General features: G+C 56.0%; 1 protein-coding gene across 4 annotated transcripts in view; it reads right to left on the bottom strand.

Moving 5' to 3' along the window:
* Positions 1–24,415, bottom strand: part of CASZ1 (castor zinc finger 1) — a 155,414-nt gene that overhangs the window by 54,789 nt on the left and 76,210 nt on the right. For 2 of the 4 annotated variants that reach the window (XM_027564926.1, XM_027564928.1), the window contains exons 3-4: positions 14,323–14,374; positions 1,660–1,698 (exon numbers count right to left, since the gene is read on the bottom strand). In XM_027564926.1, the coding sequence (XP_027420727.1) occupies positions 1,660–1,675 (16 nt within the window). In that variant the 5' untranslated portion in view covers positions 1,676–1,698; positions 14,323–14,374. Of the gene's footprint in view, positions 1–1,659; positions 1,699–2,178; positions 2,352–14,322; positions 14,375–24,415 lie in introns of those variants that run through there. The other 2 variants (XM_027564925.1, XM_027564927.1) reach the window with 1 other exon arrangement.

The raw sequence follows: 24,415 nt of genomic DNA, 5'->3' as shown, positions 1-24,415 counted from the left end.
AGCTGCCATCGGGGTTGGAAGGAGGAAGATGAAGAGGGCCCAACTTTCAGCTAAGTAATGCCTGAGTCCCCTGTGCCCACCCACAAGCACAGGATCATTTGCCCCGAGTAGCGGGCAGTGCATTATCAACACTGGTCCATCTATAAGGTCTGCTTCTCAGCTGGGATGGGTGGGGGCCCCCTGTTTCTAAAGAAAAGAGGTGGGGCCTGAGAGGGAGTTGATGAGACACTTGATTAGAGGTGGGGGCGGGCTGCTTCTCCCTGGGAGGGAAGGGCAGGGAGGGGCAGGGTGGCAGCCCTGGCCTCAGACACCTTAACCACTTTGCCCAGCAGGGGGTGTCGCACCCTTCCTGGGCACGGAGGTCGTGTGGACCTCCACATGGGATTCACCAAGATCACACCTGGCGGAACACAGTCTTAATACTCCCTCCCCCACAAACACATCTCCCTCCTTCCCAACGCTGGCCACCAGGTCCTGTCACTGGGCCCCCCAGTCCTGCCTCCTGCCCTCTCTGCCCACTCCCTTTTGACTTCAAAAGGTCAAATGTTGTCCCAAGGGGCAATGCCATGGACTTGGGCCATTATAAACAACAACTCAGACCCAAACCACCTTCCATAAATGAAACAGAAGGGTTCAGAGATCAATCTCCAGGAATTATCAACCTGTTTAGCACAGATTTAAAAACATTTAGGAAGAAGACAGTGTCTAGGATGAGGGTCCTGGTCAAAATTCCATTTCAATACAGAGGGCTAATGCGAAGTCTTGAGGAATTTAAAGTAAACCATCATTCTAGACTCAGATGGGAAAAGAAGTGTTGATACAATTAAATTAAAACCAATAAAACACCAAAATCTCAGGATAAACTCTACTCCAGGCCAGCACTATGCTATCTGAACCCTAAACTAGGTGCCATGCTAGGCACCCCAAAACCCAGACGTCCAAATTGAGTAGTTGGTCTGGTCTACCCTCTCCCAGGGTGGGGGCTAAGGGGGATGGGAGCAAGTCCTGGGCCCCTCACTTTGAACTGATAACAGCCGCCTCATCCCACGGGTTCTCAGGTGAAAAACACTCATTAGCCATAATAAGCAGCTTGTTCATCCGACAAGGCCTTGTCCCAAATAAATTAAATTCCTTTACCTTGAGACAGTCGCCCCGAAACCAGACTAACCACCTTTCCCAACAGGACGCTGCTTTCAAAAACTAAACCAACCCCCCCCCCCACTAAAAAAATAAAAACACACACCCCACAGCCAGACGCATAGAGATCTTTCCTGGGGAAAAAAAGGTACAGAAAAAACACGCAGCCATTCAAAAAACACGGAGAACAAAAAAGAAAAAAGAAAAAAACAAAAACCCCACAAAAAACCCCTAAATCCTCTTTCTGGGTGCCCCCCAGCTCCCGCTCCTCTCTGTTCTTTCATAATGACGAGCATCAAATTAGTCACAGTCACTAAGCAAGTAACAAATAATAACAATAATATCATCAGAAGCCTCGCAATCCAGAAACCAGGGCGAGAAGCGCAGCCGGCACCAGACCCTCTCCAGGCCAGCCCCCACCCCCTGCTCAGCTGCTACCTCATTGGGCTAAAAATAATAACTTCCGTAAAAGAACCGAAAGAAAAGTGAAAGAGCCACCCCCTGGTTCCCACCGGCCGGTACCTGTACCAAGATCCATTCTCCTCTCTTTGGTCCCAAACTCTGCGAGGATCGCCAAAAAAAGAAGAGGAAAGAAAAGAAATCTGTTTAGTCTCTCGCAGTGCCCCCCACTTCCCACCCCAGCCTCCCCCCTCGGCTCCCCGCACCCTCCCCCCATCGAGGGGCGGTCAAGTCCCCAGGACGAGGGGAGCGATGAGAACGGGGACCCGGAGGCAGAGCGAAAGTTTCTCCCTCCCGCCCCGCTGGCTCTCGCGCTCCTGCATTGCACACTCAAAGCAGCTCCTCGCCGCTCTCGACTTTATTAAACTAAAAGAGAAACTATTTATAGACACGGCTCGGGTCCGGGGTCCCGGCCGGCCTGCGAAACCGAGGGGCGCCCCCGCCCGCGCCCGGCCCGGCTAGGCACCCGCCGCCCCCGCCCCGCCCAGCCGCGCCGCGCCGCGCCGCGCCCCCAGCCCAGCGCCCGGGTCGGAGCCCCGCGGCGGCGCCCCCTGCCCTCCCCCGCCCCACTCGCGTACTCACCATAGTCGGAGAGTTGAAAGCCGAATTCACTTAAATAATCAACTTTCATAATACTTAATTAATGCCTAATTGCAACTGATTACTCCCCGAATAACAAGTTGTTTTAAAGCCCTGATGTCATTGCTCCTGACGGTAACACTCAGGGTAACAGTTTGGCAGGAGGGAGCGGGCGGGCGGGAGCGGCCGGGGGCGCTGCCAGGCGCCGAGGTGATTGGCAGGGCGGCCGCGGCACCGCCTCCTCCAGACCGGGCCCGCGCCGCCCCGGCAGGTGAAAGAGCAGAGCTCGGCGCGCCCGCGCCCGCGCGCCCGCGCGCGCCCGCCCGCCGGGATGCTGGAGTGAATGGGCTCGCGCTCGCCCGCCCCGCGCCCGCTCCCTCACGCGCGCCTCCGTCTGGTCCCCTCTCCCGCTCCCCGCGCGCTCTGCTCACACGCGCGCCCCCGCCCGGCGCCCGCTCGCGAGCGCGCGCGCGCGCGACTTCATCGCACCGGCCCGGGCGGCCAGCCTTATTGGCTCAGCGATTGCCCAAACCTTAGACTTCGGAGGGAGGAGGGAGGCGGGGACTCGGCGGCCGGGGACGGGCGGGAGCAGGGAGGCGGGCGGGGGCTCGGCGGTCCGAGAGGAGCCGGCGGCCCGCTCTCGCGCCCCCGCGCCAACTCTGGCCGGACTCCGGCGGGCGCGCGCTCGCAAGCTCCCCTCTGCGCTCCGGCCCCGCGAGCGCGACTCGATGGCGGCCGCGCGCGGACTCACTCCCCGGCGCCAGCCGGCCAAGGGCTCGTGGCGCGCGCGGCCGAGCAAACTTTTGGGCGCGGGTGGGCGCAGGTGTGAGCGCCGCGGGGTCGCGCCTACTGAGCCTTACTCCACGGCTCCCCCCTCGCGCGCCCCTCGGGTTTCGGGTGCGGGGGTACCAGGGGCTTTCTTTCCTCCCCCATCCCTGTTGTTGGTGGTGTTTTTTAGTTGTGAGGAGAAAAGACTCGGGGGCGGTGGGCATGGGTGTCCCGCGGAACACGCGCGGCGGCTCGCGGTGTTTCGCACACCGTGGCCCCCCGCAGGCTTCACGAGTGCAGGGACCCCCGGGGTTCCGCCACTTCGGTTTGGCCTTGCCTTTAAATGCACCCTGGCACCCCACCCCACCCCGATCCCTGGTCTACCCAGGTCCCCTCCGCGTCTCTACTTTCGGGACCTTCCTACTCCTCTTGCCGCCCGGAAGTTCAGCCCCCAGCCCCGCAGCCGGGGCAGCATCTCTTCTCTCACCCCACCTTGGCTATGAGTCCTAGGAGCGCCCCCACCACGGATCCGCGCTGTCACTTGGATTTCCAACCCGCCCTCTTGCCTCCGCCACACCCCATCAGGGCCCGGCAGACAGGGCCCAGACAACCCTCCGCCGAGTCCTGCCGCCTGCCCCCTCGGACATCGCCACATTTCCTAACTGCCAGTTCATCGCTGGACCAGGCAACTTGTTCTCTCCTTTCCCTCTTTTCACCCTCTGAGAAAGTACTTTGGTGGGTCCTTCTGTTCCCAGAAGTCCCCGCTGTAGCCAGATATGTTGAGATTCCTTCAAATTTAGTCACCTAGATTACCCACGGGGGTGGGGGTTGGGGGGTGGGGGGGGCGCGGTTGCCGAGGAAGGAAGCAGGCAGGTGAGCAGGAAGCTGGCGGTTTTGCAGGTGAAACACCTGGACTTCACTGTCCCCAGCTCTCCCTCGGGCCCTCCTGCACCCAGCCTGCTGCCTTCTTTCCCAATCCTGTTTCAGGGGAGGCCACACTTCAATGAGGGGCTCAGAACCCAGGCTTTCTGCTCTCTGTTCTTTGGGCAAAGTTCAGCAAAATGGCGCTGGATTATTTTTGCAATATTTCTATTTTGCAAAGGGAGAGGCCCAGGGAGGCCTTGGGGCAAAGAAGTCAGGGAGTTTAACAATCTACTGTTTCTCCCACTTTTCCCTTATTTTTGTTCCTCTTTTTTTTTTTTTTTTAATTGCGCTTTAGTGGCCTCACAGTCCTCAAGTGGCCAAAAGGCCTCACCTTTACCCTTCAGGTCTGCCCCATCATTACGGAAGATGAATAGCTGGAGAGGCCCAAGAACTCTAAGTGTACCCCAGCCCTAAAATCTTGAATAAGTGATCCGAGCTCCTTAAACAAACCAAGCCCAGTGTTTCCTAGATGTTGCTGGCACAGGGCAATCAAGCAGTGAGGCCACGAGCTTCTGCTCCCCACACAGGATCTCAGAGAGGGCACTGCGGCTTCCAGAACTGCTCTGGGGTACACACATGCTTCTGGGTACTCTCACCCCTGACTCCCCAAAGCAAGGCTTACAGCTTTGGGTTGTAACAGCAGGCAGTACAACCCAAATCCCAATCTGAGTGTCTGCTTCCCGATGTGGGCAACTGGGATGTAGACAGAAGCCTGAAGACATAGGGGTGAAAGGGGAATTTCTGGGTGCATTTGAAATATGCACCTATGGGGAGCTCCCTGCATATATACCCACATGGCCTATGGGCTGCCTATGAATGTCCTTCTGGGCTTCTGAGGATGGTGATCAGGGCCTGGAAGGCCTGCCTCCCAGCTACCCACCACAGGGCCCACAGGATTGGCTGCACAATAACTTGGTACCTCTGGTGGACCAAGGCTGGAAAGGAATGGCTGAAGGGTAGAACCGAGAGAGCTGGAAGGAAGGGGGAGCAGGCAAGGTGGGCTAGAGGGGCCCCCTCAAGCACAGCCAGTAGTAGAGGGAGGCAGGAATGGCCCAGAGACCCTCAGCTCTGCCAAGATGATGGCCACCATCAGCCACTGCTGGCATAAGAAGCGCTGCCCAAGAGTGAGGGGCCTTCCTTCCTGAGACACACAGAAAATGAGGCCATCCTGGCATGTTATGATCTGAGACCTGAGAAGGCTGAGGCTTTGAGGTCATGGATGTGAGTCACAGGCCATGTCACGGCGGGGTCCCCCGATCTCTTTCCCTTTATGTGAAGGCGAGAGGCCCAAGACTCTGGCACCTCTGAGCCTGTGGCCCATTTTGCCTTGAGAACCCTGATGTGGTAACACTCCTGTAACCCTGAGGCCAGGCCACAGTTTCTGTGCCCAGGGCCCCGGGGATGGAAAGCCCAAAGCCACAGCTCCTCCTGGTCTCAAGGCCCTGGGCCGGGAGCCACCAGCTCCTCCTCATGTTCCCCACCCCTGAGGGAAAATGAGGAGCCCTACACAGCCATGCCACCCATCAGGCCCCTCGCAGGGGTCTCAGGAAACCTGTCAGCTCTTCCCGGGCAGGTTCCCTCGACGGCTCCCAGTGCCCTCGCATCCCCGGTTTGCCCACTCGTTTTCTCTCCCTCCCGGGCCCAGGGCCTTCTCACTCAGCAACCTGTTTACACACCAGGTATCTCATGCTTTATCTGCTCTCACTTTGAATTCGTAACTTTCACATAAACTTGAACAAAGCTCCTTTTGTTCCTGCACCCCACCCCAGGATCCCAATAAACTGGTTCCCTCTGAGGCGACTGGGCCAGGGCACTGGAGCCTTGGCCAGACAACTGTGTGTGCCTGTGAGCCAGCATGTTCGCACCTGCGAGGGAGCCCGTGTGCCCGCGTGTGAGTGCCCTCCCCGGGCGGACAGCGGAAGAGTGTCAGAAAGCCCTAAGTCAGCAAAGTGTGGACGGGACGGATGGTGGGGACGGAGGGAAGAGCCCCGTCGCCTGGCACAGGGGACGGGGCTAGCCTGAGGCTGGGTGAGAGAGGTCCTGGGCCCTGGATGGTTTTGGTGTCCGGGTTGAGGGAAGACGGGATGAAGAGGAAACAAAGGGCAGGGAGGCCTAGCAGAGCCAGGGGCTGAGGCCGGGCTCAAGCTAAATGTAAGGCAGATACAAGGAACGCATTATGGCGGTTTAGGGGCTGGCAGAGCCGCCGCACGCTCGGCCCCGTAATCCTGTTAGCCAGCAATCTCCATTCCGAAAGAGCTTCATTTCTTTGTGAATATTTGTAAACTAGATATCTAATGGAAAATTATAGGAAAATTATAGTGAAATTCATGACGGAGAAATCCGATTATCCCTAATTCAATTATGCCATCTTAGCCCACACAGCACATTTCCCATTTTTTTCCCATAAATACCGATGCCAGGGGTCCCGGTAATCAAATAAAATTGAAAATCATCTTCCCATTAAATTCAATTAGCCGCAATTTCTAAAGCCTATCAGAGATTTTAATTACTAAATTATAAAATTCTCCAATGCTAAATTGAAACCAAAAAAATTGCACATCCTTATATTTCAGAGAAAAAAAAAAGGGGGCCAGCAAAATCCCTGGAAGATGCCCTCCTCTCTGTGCCCAGCTCCAGAGCAGGTTCCCTACCTGGAGGGACCGCACGCACTGATGCCTGCTTGCCCGGTTGGGGACGAAGCTAGGGCGGCAAGGGAGAGGGCCCTGTCAGGGAAGGGGCTGAGGCACACTGATTCAGCAAAGGGGCAAAGCACACCTCCACCCCCGAGCATCAGGGCCGGGGCAGGCCCTGGAGAGGACCCGCCTCCTCACTCGCTGTCCTGGCTTCTCAGATGCCCTCAACTTTGTCCCCTACCGAGAACGAGGTCTATAAGTGCCACCTCCTTGGCCCACGGACATGGCTTGGGCCCAGGTCACAGCTTGGCCTCAGGGCTCTGCATGGTTCTGGGGCAGCAGACCAGAGGCAGCCAGCTTCTGACCCAGGTGCCGGCTCTCCAGGCACCAGGCCGGGTCCCCAAATGGCCTGGGCTGGGTCAGAGGTGAGAGGAGGACGGGGCCTGATGCCCAGGGTGGCCAGACATCATGGGATGGTCCTGTGGCCCCCAGCCTTCTCCAGAGCATTCCCAGGAGCCATGGCCCTGGCAGTGTACCAGCCTTCTGGGAGAAGAGCCGGGGATGGACGTGGCCCAAATCTGGCCTCTCCCTGCACTTCCAGCTCATTCCCTGTTCTTCCCCTCTTCTGGGAAGCCAACCGGCTTAACTGGACAGAAGGACTACCCTTGCCCCACGGGAAAGCTCACTCTTTCACCCCCATTTCCTTTTAGGGAAGTGCTGGCCGTAACCCCAATAGTAGGCCCTCCTCTCTCACCCCCCGCCATCCCAGGCCACTTACCCCACTCTCTAAGGCTGCTCCTGGAGTCAGAAGAGCCTGGGGAGGTGGCACCAGTGGTAGCATAAAGTGATCATAGATCTCCAACCCAAGGTGGGTGGCTGGGTGGGCAGCTGCTGGGCCCGGCAGTTTCAGGGGCGGGCAGTAGCCGAGTTGCTGGCAGCCCAGCTCCCGGGAGCAGGGAGCAGGTTTAATTTGCCAGGCAGTCAGGAGTGCCAGCAGGGGAGGCACCCGCAAACAAAACAAAAACAAAAAAGTTAATTATCTTTGGCTTTTTCTTAATAAATATCCAAACTGGCCCGGCCGGATCTTCCGCTTTGGAGGGAGAGGGAAGAAGAAAGAAAAAAAACCCTAAACCAAATTCAACAGACTCATTCTCTCCCTTCCCCTTTGTCTCTCATCCTTGTATGTATCTCTTATCAGAACAGTAATAGTTTCACATTAATTTCCTAATTTCTCAAGTGCAAAAGTATGGTCACAGAAGGTTGTTTTGTTTTGTTTTAGGGTGGGAAAGTGGGTGTGTGGAGAAGAAAGAGGCAGGTGGGAGGGGAAAAAGGGAAAGAGAAACCAGGGAGAAGTAAAAGAGAATGAGAAAGAGACAGAAGGAGAGAAGAAAAGACAGAGAAAGTACGATGCAGAGAGCTGAGTTTGCTACCTCGCCCCCGGGGGCACGGCCCAGCCTGTGGCCCCAACCTGGGCAGGGACCTGTTCTGGAATGTAGTGTTGGCATTTTATTTCAGTTACAATTATCAGCTACAGGAGATAATGGGTATTCTTCATTTTAAAGCTCCAAACCACCCAGGTCTCACTGGCCACTTTGGCTCCCTTGTTGCTGTCAGTCCCTGTGCCAACCCCTCCCCTCCAGGAGCTTGGCTGAGGGAGAAGGGGGCGGAGGTTGGCTGTCCTTCTAGGGGGTGTGAATTTTTCTACGTGGAATTGCAAGTGTACCTGGGGAGAGAAATGCGTGTTGCCGCCTGGGCTTACGTGTTTGGATGGTGCTCATACACGCCTGAGCCCATGCTGTTAGAAACATCTGGTAGGGCACCTGCATGTGCTGGGGCGGCCAGGACATCAGGCAGTCCCTCATGGAATACAGGCACCAGAGTTCCACTACTTGGGTTCAAATCCCAGTTCCATCTCTCACCAGCTGTGTAACCTCACTCAAATCACTGACCCTCTCTGAGCCTCCATTTTCTCAGCATCAAAGTGAATAATAATTAGTGATTGCCTAGGGCTGAGGGTCGGGGAGAATGGAGAGTGACTGCTAATGAGCACCGGCTTTTTTTTTTCTGGGGTGATGGAAATAGTCTAAAATTAGATCCTGGTGATGGTGGCACAACCTTGTGGATATACTAAAACCACTGAACTGTGCACTTGGCATGTGAATTACACCTCAATAAAGCGATTATAAAAAGTGGGGACAAAAAGGGGGAATGCTAATAGCACTTACGGCATTGAGTTGTCATAAGGGCATATCCAGCACACAGCCTGGCACAGAGGACGTGCTCAATAAGGACCGGTGATTAGTCAATTCGTGTGGATCGGGGGAGGATGAGTTGGCGTCCTGGGCCTGGGCTGGTCTCCATAAGCGCGTACTGCTGGGGCTTGCAAATGTCTACCTGGGGCCCGGGGGCCCCGCCAGCAGGTTGTCAAGCCTCTGAGCTGCACCCCCACCCACCCCTGCTCAATACTTGGTTGGGGTTCCTGGGCGTCTGCTCCCTGGCAGGCATGGGAGACTGTGCGGCCCTCCTCCTGCCTCCCCGCCCGGGTCCCTGGAGAGGAGGCTACCCACCGCAGCGGGCAGACTCTGCGCTCACTCTCCCCGTCTCACAGAGCACTCATATTTTCCATGTGCAGCAGACCGTGAATTCACCTTCATACTAGTTACAGGGTTATTTAGCCTCTCCTGACACTGACAATCACCAAACTTTAATTCGCTGCTTGGCTTCTCCCTGCCGTGCCCTCTGCCCACCCCCCAAATCCCTGGGAGAGGATGGGAAGAACCTAGTCCAGCCTCCTCTAGCAAAGCCTGCCCTTTGGAGTGATGGAGCAATGGGAGGTTGGGGGCGGGGATGGTGAGAAGGGGAAGATGATGGACAGAGGGCGGAGGGAGAGAGCAGTACCACCAGGGCTAAGGGGAGTTTGCATCCTACTCCTCGGGCCTGACACTAATATATTCAACCTCATGTCCATCCTGTTATGAATGAAGACTCAGCTGACCGGGCTTCGGGTCTGAGGGCTGGCAGCCCTGGCCAGGACCAACGGGGCCAGAACTCACTGAGATCCCAGAACCAGGTGGCTGGCACGGGCTGTCCTCTGCCTGATGCTGGATGAGCAGGTGCCCATCTGAGAACCCACCAGAGGGAGCCCATTCTTACCAACCTGAGAAGCCAGCTCTCATTTCTCCGGCCTCTCCCAGTGCCAGTCTCCTGCCCGGCCAAGCCCCCCGGCCCTGCAAAGGCTTCTCCCTGGTTTGGAGCCCTGTTGCCTCTTTCACGTCTGTGTTCCTTTGATGAAGGCAGGTGCATGGGTGCGTGCTGAGTTGCTCAGTCATGTCCGACTCTTTGTGGACTGTACCCCACCAGGATCCTCTGTCCATGGGATTTTCCAGGCAAGAATACTGGAGCCGGTTGCCATGCCCTCCTCCAGGGGATCTTCTAGACCCAGGGATCAAACCTGCGTCTCTTACATCTCCTGCATTGGCAGGCAGGTTCTTTACCCCTAGTGCCACCTGGCAAGCAGTTCTGCTCAAAGCTGCTGACAAACATCAGATGGGAAACAGAGACTGAGACATCGCCCACCAAGGATCCAGATCATACAATCCTGGGACCATGGAGAAGACAGGGCCCCGCTGTGTCCACAAGTCCACTTCTTCACCCACTGGGAGAGGCCACTGCTACCTGGGGCACCCAGGCCAGCCCCAGCACTGTCTGTCTCTCCTCCCTTGCCTTTAGCAGATCCCCTTCTTTGTGTCTCCCCTGTGCTACCATGCCTTTCCAGGAGTGGGCCTGGCTTCCAGAAGTTCCAAAGAGGCCTCTGCTTAGCTCAGGGGCCAGGCAAGCCCAGAAACCTCAGACTCTTCCTCTTAGCTCCCCTTGATCTCCTGGAGTGGTCACCGTCACCTTCCCCCAAACCTCCCAGGCAATCGAGGTTTCCTCTGAGGACCATTTGGTGGAATCATCATATGCACGCACACTCAGTCATGTAGTCATGCCTGGCTCTTTGCAACCCCATTAACTATAGCCCTCCAGTCTCCTCTGTCCATGGATTGTCCAGGCAAGAATATTGGAGTGGGGTGCCATTTCCTCCTCCAGGGGATCTTCCTGACCCAGGAATCAAACCCATGTCTCTTGCACTGGCAGGCAGATTCTTTAACACCAAGCCACCAGGGAAGCCCAGGAACTCTCTTATTTGCCAAATCCAAGCTGGCTCCATCAGTCATTCATTAGGCAGAGAGTCTAGAAGCAGCGAGGACTCACCAGAAAAAGACCCGGACTGGGGGGCTTGGAAGAGCAGAGGTGGGGCAAGGGCAGAGCCACAAGAGGAGAGGCAGGGAAATCTATCAGTGGGTCCCAGCTCTGCCTGCTGCTTCCTAGCCCCCTTCTGCTGCCCCACCCTTGCTGGCAGGGGAAGTGGCCATGGTGGCCTGGGCAAGAGAGATGTCAACGGGAGCGATGGCAGAGATGGGAGAAGGGGCTTGTTGACTACAAACTGTCCATTATGGCTCAGATTATAAGCATATTGCGCAGGGCTCTCTGCACGCTGCCGAGGAAATCCAATACGCTGAAAGGTTAATGCAATCAATTAGGGTGACAAGGAAGTAAAGTAAAGCCTTCGGAGTAGATGAAAAGGAGAGAGAGGGAGAAAGAGAGAGCGCCATGGAGTTGGGGGTGGCAGCACGGGTGGTGGGGAGGTGAGGAGGAAGAGAAACTAATGGGATATAGAGAGAAGGCTTGGAGGGGAACACAAGCCTACAAAAGGCCGGGAGCCCTCAACGACAGGACGGAAAGAGAGAGGGCAGCAAGAGCAGCAGGAAAGGGCAGTTCGTAATCTGTGCGGGGACCCAGTTCCAGCTCAGACCTCTGACAGCTGCACAGCTTCAATTTCCTCCCCTCTCCCTCTCCCTGCCAACCTTTCCTCTGGAGCTTGGAGCCCGGATCCCAGATTAGCTCAGTAGTGATGTGCAGCCTTGGTCCCTGCCCCTGGACAGAGCAAGTGCCCACATAACATCCAGGGCCTGCTCCCTAGAACTGCAGCCTGGTTCCCACCTTTCCCAGAATGAAGCCCAACTCAGCCTCCTTTGCCCTCAGCAGCCCCCAGGATCACAGCTTTCCCCCTGTATCCTAGCTCTTGTTTGCAACAAGCCTGAAGACCAGAGAGCATGGCAATCCCTTTCACAGATGAAAAAACTGGTGCTCTAGAGGTGATGCAATTTCCCAGGGCCCTGCAGCAGACAGGCAGGACATGGGACTGACCTGAGAACTCAGGGATGCCCAGTCCACCCCCTGGAGAGGGACATCTTGCACAGCACTCGCTCAAGTGAGGAGCCTCAGCTTCTCCAAGATGAGGGACTCAGAGGTCCTGGGGCAGGAGAGGGGCTCTGCATGGAACCTGCTGAGGGCTGACTGCTGCCTCCTAAATGCCCAGGGGAAGACCCCCACTCTGGCAGGTATAAAGGAACAAAGGAGGGAGGGAACAAAGGAGGTAGGTGTTGCTTACCTGTCAGACACCTTCAGTCCCATCCACTCACATGCTTGAGATGGTTAGAAAGCATACTGACTCAATGGACATGAATCTGAGCAAACTCCAGGAGACAGTGAAGGACAGGGGAGCCTGGTGGCCTATAGTCCTTGGGGTCTCAAAGAGTTGGACATGACCAAGCAACTGAACCGCAACAACTACCTGTCCGAATAACACTGCAAACGAGATATTCTGCTTACCTTGCAGAAGAGGAAACTGGACCTGAGAACTTCTAGAGGCTACAGGATGGAGATACAAGGCTCCTGGGATGCTGAGAGCAAGAGCTCTGAGGAAACTGTCACGGAGAAGACAATCGGGACTTCTCGGGAGGTGGGACTCAAGAGGAGATGAGGTCCTACAAAGACGAGAGAGAGAAAGGGGGGCCCCAAAGGGACCAGGACTGCAAGCAGTCCCATAAGCTCAGGGATGGGGCTCCCTGACAACTGCCCAGGCGCCTCAGAGCAAGACATGAGCACAGAGCAGGACAGCAGTTGCACAACCCTGTGAATGTAATTAATGCTAGGGAACAGCACACTTAAAAATGGTTACAATGGTAAACTTCATGGTATGTCTATTTGACTAATTGAAAAAAGAGAGAGAGCAGCAGACAGGAGCCAGAAACTCCAGAGTGAGAGATAATAAACTTTTCCTGTAAAGGGCCAGAAAGTAAATACTGTAAAATTTTCAGGCCAAACATGCTTTGCTGTAGCTACTCAGCTCTGCCATCTTAGAGTGAAAGCAGCCATAACTGATACACAAATAAGTGGGTGTGGCTATGTTCCAATAAAACTTTATTTACAAAAACAGGCAGGGGGCCAAAGTTAACCCTCTGGCCATATTTTGCCAAGCCATGCTCCAGAGAATGGAAGCACCTGGGGCTGACTTTCAGGACAGAAATAGCCAATCTGAACCTTGCCAAGAAGTACAAAGAAAGGTTGGGCGGAGGGCAAGTCAGGGTCTCCTTACCCGAAGAGGGTGGAGGAAAAGAAGAAAACTAGGGCTGGCATGGGAAACAGATATTCAGAAACCAGTCCTTCCCAGCTCCTAGCATCCCAAAAGCCCTCCACTGTGCTTCAGATGGCATGAAGGGGCAGAGAGTTGCAGCTCTCAACATTCCAGGAGACCTGATGCCAAGAGAGAGGTGTTGGGCTATGGCTAAGAGAGGATGGGAGTGGGCAGCCGCAAGGTTGGGCTGGCCAGAAGGGATGCCAGGGGAGAGAAAGACGAGGAGAGAGGCCCAGGGAGCAAAGCTGTAACCAGGGTGGTGCTGGCGGCAAAGGGAGGAATCCACGGGCCCCAGCGAGAGCGCAGGGCGCGGGCCGGGCCTGCCCTACACCGGCCGCCTCTGATCACGTTTTCAGGGCCACTGCCCGCCGGCACAGACAATGCTGGGGGAGCCTTTGAAGTCCGAAAGGGATGCCGCGGTGGGAGCCGCGCGAATGTCTTCCCTCCCCCCATCCTCCCGGGGGAGGGGGCCAGCAGGACAAAACCCGGAGCCGGTCACAGCCGGGCCCCCAAAACGCGTGAGACAAAGGGAAAACAAACAGGTTTGGAGCCAGGCGCACGGTGCTGTGTCTGTCCCCCGCCCCGCCGCGCACGGATGATGGATGGCTGCAGCCAGCTAGCTCGCCCGCCGGGCAGGCCCCGCTATTTACATAACACTGGCGTTCCACCGGTCACCTCTGACACGGCACTGCCTGGGGCCGAGGCCCAGTGGCCCCCGAGGTTCCTCCAGCCACTGGAGGACTGGGACAGTCTGTGAAGGCCCAGCCAGGCCAGGGGAAGGAAGGACAGCAGCCTGCTCTGGGCTCAGAGTCTGGGGCCTCTTCCCTGCCAGCGTCCCATGGAGGGAGGAGGAGGCCAGGGGGTGGGGCGGCAGCTCCCAGGAGAGGCAGGACTGGACTTCTAGGGCTTTCAAGTCCGTGTGGTTCCCAAGCACAAGCTGCAAGCAGAGCCTCCAGGGAGAGAGGCAGCAGCCAGAGGGGGTGGCAGCACTATGGAGAGCTGTGCATGGTCCTGCCAGGCACCTGACACCTTAGCCTGATGTTGCCTTGAACAGATTTCATGCCCACAGTCAGTGATCCACAGGTCCCCAGCCCATTTCCAGCCTATCAATCTGAGACACTTCTACCAGGGTTATCTTTTCCTGCCAGGTTCAAATGGAGAGTGTGCCTCCGATTCCTTATCTCCATCTTCCAGACCCACCCTGGGTGCTCAGCAGGACTGGGCCCAGCTCAGACCATATACCAGGTGCATGGTCTCCAGCAGGGGGAAGGACGCAAGGATCCAGAAGGGCTCAGGCCTTACCTTGTCGTGGGTCCTAGAGGCTCCTCTCTTGCGGTGGGGTTGTCACTTCATCCTGAGGAAGGACAGAGAAGAAAGAGCCTCTTAGCCTTTCAAGGCAGGACCCATACAATTCCCCAGAGTGTGTCACCACCACCCCCAGGGCCAAGGGACTGATGCTCCAGGTTGGTCAAGGGTGTCAAAAATTCAGATACCTGGAGTGGGCACTGATTTTGGACCACTGAAGTACATGCCAAACCAAAATTTGAAAAAATTCAGAAAGCAGCAGAGGCTGATCACAGTGGAAAATATGGTCCTCGGGGCTTCCCTAACCAAAGATAGAGAAGTCAAGCTGCACTGGACGCACGTCTGTGGAAGCAGAGATGCGTGCGTAAGGGTTGGGTGCTCCCCTGGAGCTCCAGCGGCTGAGCAAGTGGGCCTGGGGAGAGTAACAGGACTCAGCAGTACTCATTCCTTCACTCTCTTCCCCTGGCCCTGGAAAATAAAAACGACAGATGCCAAGCTGTTCACTACAGCAGGTGGGTGACAGAGGGGCCAGGGCGGACCAGGGGCCAGGGGATCAAGGAGCCTCAGCTCCCAGAGATAGGCTGCAAACAGCACCTTCCACCCTGCGGTCCCACTGATAAGTCCCAACCCATGCTAGGGGCCCACGCAGGGAGAGGGAAGATGGTCCAACAGGATAGGTGGTCTTTAGCCAACACGCAACTCAGCCCAGTTTGCCAGGCCCAGTCCCTCCTGCCCAGAGTGTGAATTTGGGGAGCCAGGTTCAAATGGGACCGACTCCTCGTGTGGACAGAAAACCCAAGGAGCTTTTTGCCCACTGACCTGTGCCCACCTGCCCACCTGCCCTTGCCTGAGCCAGGCCCTGCATCCCCACCCCCACTCCCAGCCCCCACTCCCATCCCCATGGCCTTCAGGACTCCACCCACACTGTTTTTCTGTTTACTAGTTGTTGTTTTTTTTCTCCCCACTCCCTTACTTGTGGCTTATCAATGATGTAAGAGGAATAACACCAATTTCCTTAGGCTGTGTAATCCCCAAATCAGATTGGGGGGATTGCGAGAGGTGAGGTGACCTTGTACCCGACTCTCGGAATGCCACCCAGTCCCACCGCCCGCCCTCGAGTTCCCAGGACATATTTAGATAGATAATGCTAATTGTACTTGACTCGTCCTCCTAAGGAGGGCTGGGTCCTCAGCCAGCTTTCGCTGCCTTTGCTGGGCTGCCTGGGCGGAGGATGTCCACTGGGGCGGAGCCTACCCTGCTGGACACAGGGCTTTCTGGTGGGCTGTGAGCAGTTGGGGCGGCGGTGGGGGGTGTTGCTCACAGACTGCGGAAGCCCTTCTGACCAAGATGGTGAGAAGCTAGGATTTTGCATAGAGCTGGGCTGACGGAGATAGGGGGCAGCAGAGAGGAAAGGGGAGCCCTGCTGAGATGGAAGACAGGGCAGAGGTCGGCAGAGTGGAAAAAAGAAGCAGTCGGAGAGGAGAGCTGGATGAAGTGGAGGCCAAGCGGGACTGGGCCGCAGGGCAAAGGATGGAGACCTTGAGCCTCTGCTGAGAAGCAACGGGCGGGCTTGGCTGTCAGAGCTCACATCCCAGCCAGCCAGCCAGGGACCTGGCGGGGCGTCGTTGTTGTCCGGTCCATCCCACACCCGACTGCTTGAGATCTCTCAAGGCACCCCGGCCAGCCTCCCTTGAACCCCCAAAGCCCCCCAACTCCACAACTCCAGTATCTCCCTTCTACCACCTTTTTCTCCCCTCCCATCCTCCCCGGCAACTGTGCATTTATTAATTCATGAGGCACTAATTAGTTCTTTGTTTAATTTTGTGTTAAACAGACTGACCGGAATGATAACGACTTGCAGCGCAGTGTTGCCGTCCCCAACCACCCCTGTTTTCTGACAACAAGGGAGCGCGGGAGACCGGAGCGCTGAACCCAAATCCCTCAGCAGTTGCACTTCATTAAGTCAAAATGTGACAAGAAGCTTAGAGAGCAACTCACAGATCTGATCACACAGAACAATCGGGGAGGAAACTTTCCAGGAGTTGGTTGGGGGTGGCGGAGAGATGGGGAGGGGCCGAGACGCTTACCATGCGGGGACCACGACGAGAACTGGGGTCCTGTCCCTCCCCTGCCCCTGGGGCAAGGGCCGGGCTGACTGGAGCATGGAGGCTGTCTCTGGGTGGGATCTGGGACACTCGGTGGATCCTGGAACCCCGGAGGAGGGGACCTGAGAAGTTCAACTTTATCTCTCTGTCCTGCCTGGGCATCTTCTCCTGTCTCTCTCTGCCTCTCACTGCTGCTGAAGTTTGGTTCTGGCTTGTGTGAGTGAGTGACTGGGCACACCCTGGGCTTGGTGGAGAATCAGAAAGCTGCTATAGTTAAGGCAGGATTCTGCAAGGCCGGGGGGAGGTACAGAGTAGGAAAACACAGTGGAAGAGGAGCCCCCACGCTTAGGAAGGTTGAATAAGTGCAACCCTTCTAAGCTAAGCAAGAGAAGTACCATGCTCAGGGATGCTGGCCACTTTCTCTGCCCGCTATTCATTCACCCATCCACCTATTCATCCACCCATCCACCCATCCATGCATTCATCTAATGTTTAAGTATTCTGACCAGAAAACTGAGGATCAAGAGGTTGAGCTCTGTGCAGAGGTAGGTACAGGGCAAATCAGAAACAGAACCGGATCTGTTTGGTTTCTGGGCTGCGGTAGCTGACTGTAGACCAGCAGCTGAGCTAACAATGACAACAAGCCTTGTTACCTGCTCCCTCCTGTCCATGTGAAAGAGCAAGATCTTGGCCCAGACCCATCAAGCTTCTAACCCCATAAAGCTACAGGGAAGGATCAGAATGAAGCCCTGTCCCCGTCTAAAGACAGGGCCCCTGCCCTCCTTTTACCTGACCTTAATCTCAGAAGATGTGGACGATGCCTAACATGAATGAGAATATGGAAGGGGACATGAGGAGGAGAAAGAGAACAAAAGCCCACAGAGAAAGATGACAAAAGTGAGCCTGGATTGTATGCGAGGATCCTCTTGCCTTCTTCCCATTGGCCCCCGCGCCAGACCAGGTGTGGCCTCTCTCATCCGCTGAGAGCCCGCCTGGCCAGCCCACAGGCCCAGGCAGAGTCTGGAGGTCAGCCTCGCCCTTGCCCTCCCCTGACCAGTTGGGAAGTGCAGTGGTCTCTCGCCCAAGCCTGGCAGCCCTGAGCTGGCTTCTGTTAATTTGCTGTCAGGCTGCCTAAGCAAACCAATTAAAACTAATCATTAATTATAAAAGAGAGCAAGAAGAGTAGAAGAGAGGGGAGAGGGTAAAAGAGTGAGGTGGGAAGGAGGCGAGGGCAAGCGGGGTGGACAGACAAGGCTCAGAGCGCCTGCAGGAGCTCGCCGCGGGACTGCCGGCCTGGGAGACGGAAGGGACCAGAGGCCCAGGCTGCGCTGGAGCAGAGGGAGGGCAGGCAGGGAGTCAGAGATGGTGGGGAGGGGGCTGCCACAGGCCAGGGGTGGAAGGGAAGGCTGGAGAGCAGGGGGGCAGGGAGGGAAGGGTGAAGAAGCTGCAGTGACCAGCGTACCAGGACCCGAAGAGGCCTCATTCGCCTGCAGTCAGTCCCCTCTGGCTGGAGCCGCCGACCCTCTGGGACTTGGCTTCGGAGCATCTCACCCCCAGTTCCCTGGCTTCATATTTATGAGGCTCAGCTGATTACGCAGCACAGGGCCAGGCTCCCGGCCCTGCCGCCCCTACCTGCTCCCCAGCCCTCTCAGGCCACAAGGGGCGGCCCGGGGCAGCTGTCGGCCCATCTACCCGCCCCCCCATCTACCCGCCCCCCCAAATCCCCATGCTGCCTCCTGCCCCCTCCCCCACCCGCACACAGCCCCCTCCCCGGCCAGGCCCTTTCACAGGGCTGAGGCCATGTCAGCGGCAGCTTGAGGAGGGGGGCAGCGCAGACAACAAGGGGCAGTGTCATGGAAACGGGCACTTTCCCCAAGAAATATTCTGTTTGGCCTCCTTCCTGCATTGAGGAGCTGTCAGGAGCCTGAGTGAGAGCCACACCACCCCGGGACCAGGCGTGACAAAACCTATTTTCTGCCTCAAATTTGATTGATTAAAAAACTTTTAGGAAAACCATGTTAAAAGAGTGAAAAAGAGAGAGAGGGAGAAGGAGAAAGAGAGAATGAGAGGGAGAGCGAGGAACCAGGGGGAAGGAGAGAAAGCGGATGGCAAAGCTGCTGGGCACAGGCCATGGGCAGGGCCTGAGCAGTTGCCCGGCCATGATGCCTGGGCAGGCATGTCAGCGGGATGGCCGCCACATAACCAGGCAGAGCGGAAAGGTCAAAGGAAGCCCCAAGCTTTTACACAGTGGTTAGCAGGACGCTGGGGGGGCCGAGGGCCCGCACAGTCCAGCAGGTGCCGGACCCAGATGAGGCGGTGGCTGGGGCCCCGCACTCCAAGGCTGGCCCGAGGCAGGTGGGGGTCAGCGCCAGGCCTCTGGATTGGCTCTGGAGGAGAGTGGGGTTTGCAAACAGCCTGGGCTGGGATTTGGCCAGAATCCTGAAAACTCTGCACTGAGTCAAGAGGAAGGGTCTAGGAGTCTGGAGCTGGGAAGGGATTTTCCCACCTTGTTCTCGAGAAAATCCTGGCTCAGTAGGTACCCAGCTGACCCACCCGTCCTGCAGGGGCTGACGCCTCTGCAGCTTCAGCACCCCTCCCCTGCCCTCTGGGTCGCACGCCTTCCCTGCCCAGGCCCCTGGCTCCTTGGCTTGATGCTGCCCTCTGTGGTCCTCCCAGCAGGCTCACCCTCCCTCTTCCTGTCTCAGAAGCCAAGACAGGCCCCGCCACAGGCTTGGACTGTGAGGGGAGGCCGTGCCTTTCTCCCTAGGGCTGCAGGAAAAGGGCCAGCCTCCCTGCTCCTCCCGAGCCCTCAGAGGCCCCGCCTGATCACTCCAGGCAGAGGTGGCTCAGATCTTCCTGGCATCCATGCTCTCCCCAAGAAGAGCGGCCCAGGTGAGTGGCTGGGCTTTTGCCCTGTCTGAGGGCCTCGAAGGTCAAGGTGAAGAATGGATCTGGCAAAGCTGTCAGCAAGAAGCCAGGCGCTGGGAGGGGCGCTCAGCAGTGTCCAATGTGGTCTATGTAGCTCAGGGCTCGCTGTGGGCGAGGCGGTGCCTTCTTGGACAGACGGTGCATTCTACCAGACAGATGCACAGACGGACAACACCTGCTCTGGGCCCTGCCCAGCCCTCCTCTAGGGCATTGACTTAGATCTCTTCCCGTCCCTACTTCACAATGATGATCAGATATTCACTGAGTATGTCCTGTGCTCATGACACTGTGCTAGGCCTCAGGAAGGTAAAATACACTGCTTCCGTGAGCAACAGCAGAGTAGGTAAGACCCGATTCTGAGTCCTGATTCTGTTACCCTCCGTGGTGTCTGCTGGGGCAGGCAGACTGCTTAAGCTCTCATGGCCTCAGCTTCTTCAACCAAAGAGGCAGAGGGTATGAACCCCCACCTCAAACACAGTTCATTCAGTAATATTTCTTGAGCACCTACCGTATGTTGAGTACTCCCCTAGACCTGGAGAACACTGGTAACCAAAGACAGTCCTCATAGAGCTCCCGTTCTATGGTTCTTTCTGTGAAATAACACACTGCACCATGGTCTGGCACATAGTACATGCTCAACAAATATTACCTGTTATTAGCTTTCAGAAGTCCTGCCTTTAAGAAGCAGGGGAAAGGTCTAGGAATTTCACTCCTAGGTATGTACTTGAAAGAATGGAAAACAGGGACTCAAACAAAAACTGGTACGCCAATGGTCATAGAGGATCCATTCACAATAGCCAAAAGGTGAACACAACACAGATGTCCATCAGCAGATGAGTGGATAAGCAACATGGGGTGACCCACACAATGGAATATTATTCAGCCATGAAAAGGAATGCAGTTCTCATACAGGCCATTACAAAGAATGAACCTTGAAAACATTATGCTAAGTGAAAGAAGGCAGACACAGAACACCGCACACTATATGGTTCCTTTTACATGAAATATTCAGAATAGGCAAATCCATAGAGACAGAAAACAGATTAGTGGTTGTCAGGGGCAGAGGGAAGAGGGAAACAGGGAGGGACTTCTAACGAGTGTAGAGTTTCTGTTTGGGGTGATGAAAACCTTCTGGAACCAGATATTGGTCATGGTTCCACAACACTGTAGATGATGGAATGCCACTGAATTGTACAGTTTAAAAGGGTTACAACAGTAAATTTTACACTATGTGCATTTTACCACAACACAGAGAAATGCTATAGCTGAGGAAGGAGGAGGAGGAAGAGACGAAGGAGGGACTTCCCTGGCGGTCCAATGGTTAGGACCCTGCACTTCCACTGCAGGGGGCACAGGTTCTATCCTTGGTTAGGGAACTAACGTTCCCTACGCCGTGTGGTGTGGCTAAAAGAAAAACTAAATACATTTTTTAAAAAAAGAAAAGAGGGAGCTCCATCTAGGAGAAGAAGGCTATTCCCGCGTGGTGGCTCGGCACGGATATTAGACAAGCCAAGCGAGGGGGCGGAAGGTGAATTAGCCTTCTTTCAGATAGGTCCCCTCTCCCTCTTGTCCTCAAGGACATCGTGCACTCCTGCCCCAGGTGTTCCTAGGCCTCACATGTGCGCTGATGGAATAAATAACATGAGAAGGTTAGGGTGGCTCCAGAGATTGGAGAACATGTCACTCAAGAGCCTACGGTCCAGTCTCTCTAGCACTGCCAACCGTTTGCACACACGTGGTCCGGCTCCTCTCACATGTGGATCTCAGCGCACACAGCCCACTCCACCCATCTCTCTGCCAGGCTCCCCAGATAACACTTGCTGCTGCCCAGCATCTTAGCGCAATACGCTGCCCTCCACATGGGGGAAAAAGGGTCTGAGTCAACGGCTTCCCCACTGCTCAGGACTCCAAGGCTCCCCGAGGACCAGGAGTTCCACCTTGCAGGAAAAGCCAAGGATAACCAGGGAGCCAGGCCCTCGGGACAGTCTCTCTCGCCCCCACCAGCCCTCAGCCCACCCTCCTGGCTGCTCCCGAATGCGTGTGCACACAGAAACCCCTGTCTTGGCCCGGGAACTGTCAGGAGATCAACAAACAAAAGCTGCTTCTTGACAGGGAGTCATTTATATTTTAGCTTCGTTCCATTATCCTAACGAATCCTTCATCAGCAGATGCAATATTAACAGCAGAAAATCAGCTCATTACATCCGAGGGGATTTCATCAAGACGGCAATCATGTATGCAGCTCCCCAAGCCTTCAAGAGGCCAGTGTGGCTGTTATTTATTTATTTTGTTACTTATTTATTTAATTTTTGGGGTTCTTTCCACATAATTGCACCGCATCTCCGATCTTTAATAAATAATTTGTAGGTCCTGAACTGCACACAGCTTTGCTCTCTGCCATGAGAGCCTGCATTAGCCAAAATATTTACCAATATTTGAAAGTCATTAGGATCAGGAGGGAAGTGGGGAGGGACCGCTCTGTTCTTCTGGAAACAGCCTGCTCTGCAGCTGCAGGGCTGGGTCCTCACTCTGGTCCTCCACGCCCATCTCCTGGAGTGGGGGTCTGGCTTGCTCAGCTCACTCAGTTTGAGCAGGGGATTCCCTGGAGCTCTCAGAGAGTGAGGCGGCCATCTCCAGGGGTTCCTGTGGGCTGCTTGTGGCTGAGGAGCCTGGCTACTGGAAAGGACCCCCTTGGTGCAGAGGCAAGAGGCTGGAGCACTCTGTCGGGGTGACACTGCCAAGGTTCGCCTGACCAGTGAACAAATGCTGAACGTCAGGGTGCTCAATGAGGGAAACCGTCCTTGTGCACCAGCAAGCCCTGGCTCTGCTGCAGCTGAGAGTGCAGAAAAGTCTGACTTGGGAATCCCCTGTGGGCCAGTGGTTGGGACTCAGTGTTTTCATTGCTGTGGGCCCACATTCAATCCCCAGTCAGGCAACTAGGATTCCACAAGCTGTGCAGCATGGTCAAAAAGAGGAAAAAAATTTAAAACAAAGAAGTCTGATCCATTCCTCTCAGCTTCCCAAGGTTATGCCTCCCACTTCAAAGGAAAGAAAAGTTAGTGGGCCCAGAAGGCAGACTTAGTGGGCCCATTCTACAGACAAGAAAACTGAGGTTCAACAAACCAAAGCTCTCTTCCCAAGGCAACACAGCTAGGCCCAGAACCAGGATTTGGACTCAGAAGTGACCCTGCTGGGCCTCCATTCTTTCCCCTAGTCCATAGCTGTCTAATGACACGGCCTGGCCTTCCAAAACGTCCTGGCTCCAACCCACAAGCCTGGAGTGGCTACTCAGGCCGCTGGGCACCCCCTGCCACCACCACTGGGCTGGCCATGCTTTCACAGGTTTTTCCCAGCAGGGGCTGGATTTCTGCCCAGCCAGGAATGTGCTCCCAGGATGTCAATTCTAATCTCCCCAGTGCTCTGACAGAATTAAGCTCCAGTTTGTCCGACAACATCCCAAAGTTTCAGAAATCCAGGGCAGACTCTCTAATCAGGCTTCAGGACAAAGGTCTGGCCTGACCCTGTCACTTCCATTTACTCCTCCTGTCTGTCTCCCAGCCGCGGCCTTTCTGCAGCTTCCTCCACCCTCTGCCCTTCCCTGGCCAGATCAGCCCCCCGCCCTCTCCTCCAAGCTCCCCTGTTTCTCCGCCCTGCACTTCCCCTCTCTGAGCAGCTGGGCTAATCCTGTTGCTCCACTATCTAAAGCGAGGAATTCCTCTGAGACTGACCTGTCGCTCAGGGCTCTCTAGGCCTGCTGGCCTCACCTTGCCTGGGGTCCCTCTGGTTCACCGCCTCTAGGGAGGGCATAGGCTCGGCCCTCCTTGGCTCGGGAGAGGGTCCTCAGTGCAAAGTTATTCTCAAACTCCGCTGAACCTTGCCTGCGGTCAGTCTGACTTTACTGCCCCGGAGGCATCCTTTGACCTTGCCCAGCCTCTATCCACCGATTCAATGGACATGAATTTGAGCAAACTCTGGCAGACAGTGAAGGACAGGTATGCTGTAGTCCATGGAATCACAAAAAGTCGGACACAACGGCTGAACAACAACAAAGCCTCCATCCTGTCTGAGGGGGCAGCCTGTGGGCTCTGGAAAGCTTTGGCCCTTTAGCCATGCTTGGGGGCCCCTCTGTAGGGAGAGACCTCCCCACAGCGAAGTCTGTAAGCCAGCAAGAGGAACGCTGGGTGGTGGAAAGTGAAACTGGGATGGGCAGGGCATGCAGTGAGAGCCCCCAGGGCCATCAGAAAGGGGTGAGGAGCGGGGGAGCTGGGCCGGAAGAAGCCCCCTTGTGCAGCCAGACAGAGGACAGCCCCCCAGGATGCCAGGGACGCAGAGATGTCTCCTTCTCTGTCACCCACCATGCCCAGTACCCAACTTCCCTTTTTCACAGCTCTGGTGTGGACACAGAGCTCTGATACCTGCCTCGATTTCCAGGGAAAATCACACACACAGGCTGGTCAGAGGAGACAAAGCCTTATGGAGAGGCATCGGTAGGGACCATGAGATTGAATCTAGTCTGCTCACATCAGAAGACTTCTGGGGAACAGAGGGCACCAGGAGCATTGTGGACAGTCAAGGGGAAGAGCACGGGCGGCTGCACTTGATCTGTGTGCTAACTCGAGGATCCGGGCACAGGGCTCTCCTGGACAAAGCAGGGGCAGGAAGACACACACCGGGCACAAGGAGAAGGCTCACAGTGGAAAACAGGCATGGAAATGTCGCTCTGCTCTTTGACCCTCTGGAGGCATAAGAGATCTAGAATGGCCGGGGGTACTCCCCCAGAGCCACCCAACCCACGGGGAGCACGGAAAGTGCTGGGATGTGGCAGGCAGGCAGGGTCACTCCAGGCTCCTCGGCTTCCCCTGTGACCTGGGTGGAGACCTCACCCTGGCGTGGAGTCCCGTCCCATGCAGGCTGTCTCACGCCCTCCCCTGCCCGGCTTCCTCGGCCACAGCCACACTCTACGGAGTGGGGATGGCTAGACTAGGGGTGGCTCCTCACTCTCTGGCAGTCTGTCCTGCATCCTGTCCAACATCCCCATCCCGAGGCTGGTCCTGCCC

This window comes from Bos indicus x Bos taurus, chromosome 16 (genome assembly GCF_003369695.1).
Source record: "Bos indicus x Bos taurus breed Angus x Brahman F1 hybrid chromosome 16, Bos_hybrid_MaternalHap_v2.0, whole genome shotgun sequence".
Classification (NCBI taxonomy): domain Eukaryota; kingdom Metazoa; phylum Chordata; class Mammalia; order Artiodactyla; family Bovidae; genus Bos; species Bos indicus x Bos taurus.
Note: the sequence above shows the minus strand (reverse complement) of the source record. Positions and strands in the feature narration are given on the sequence as shown.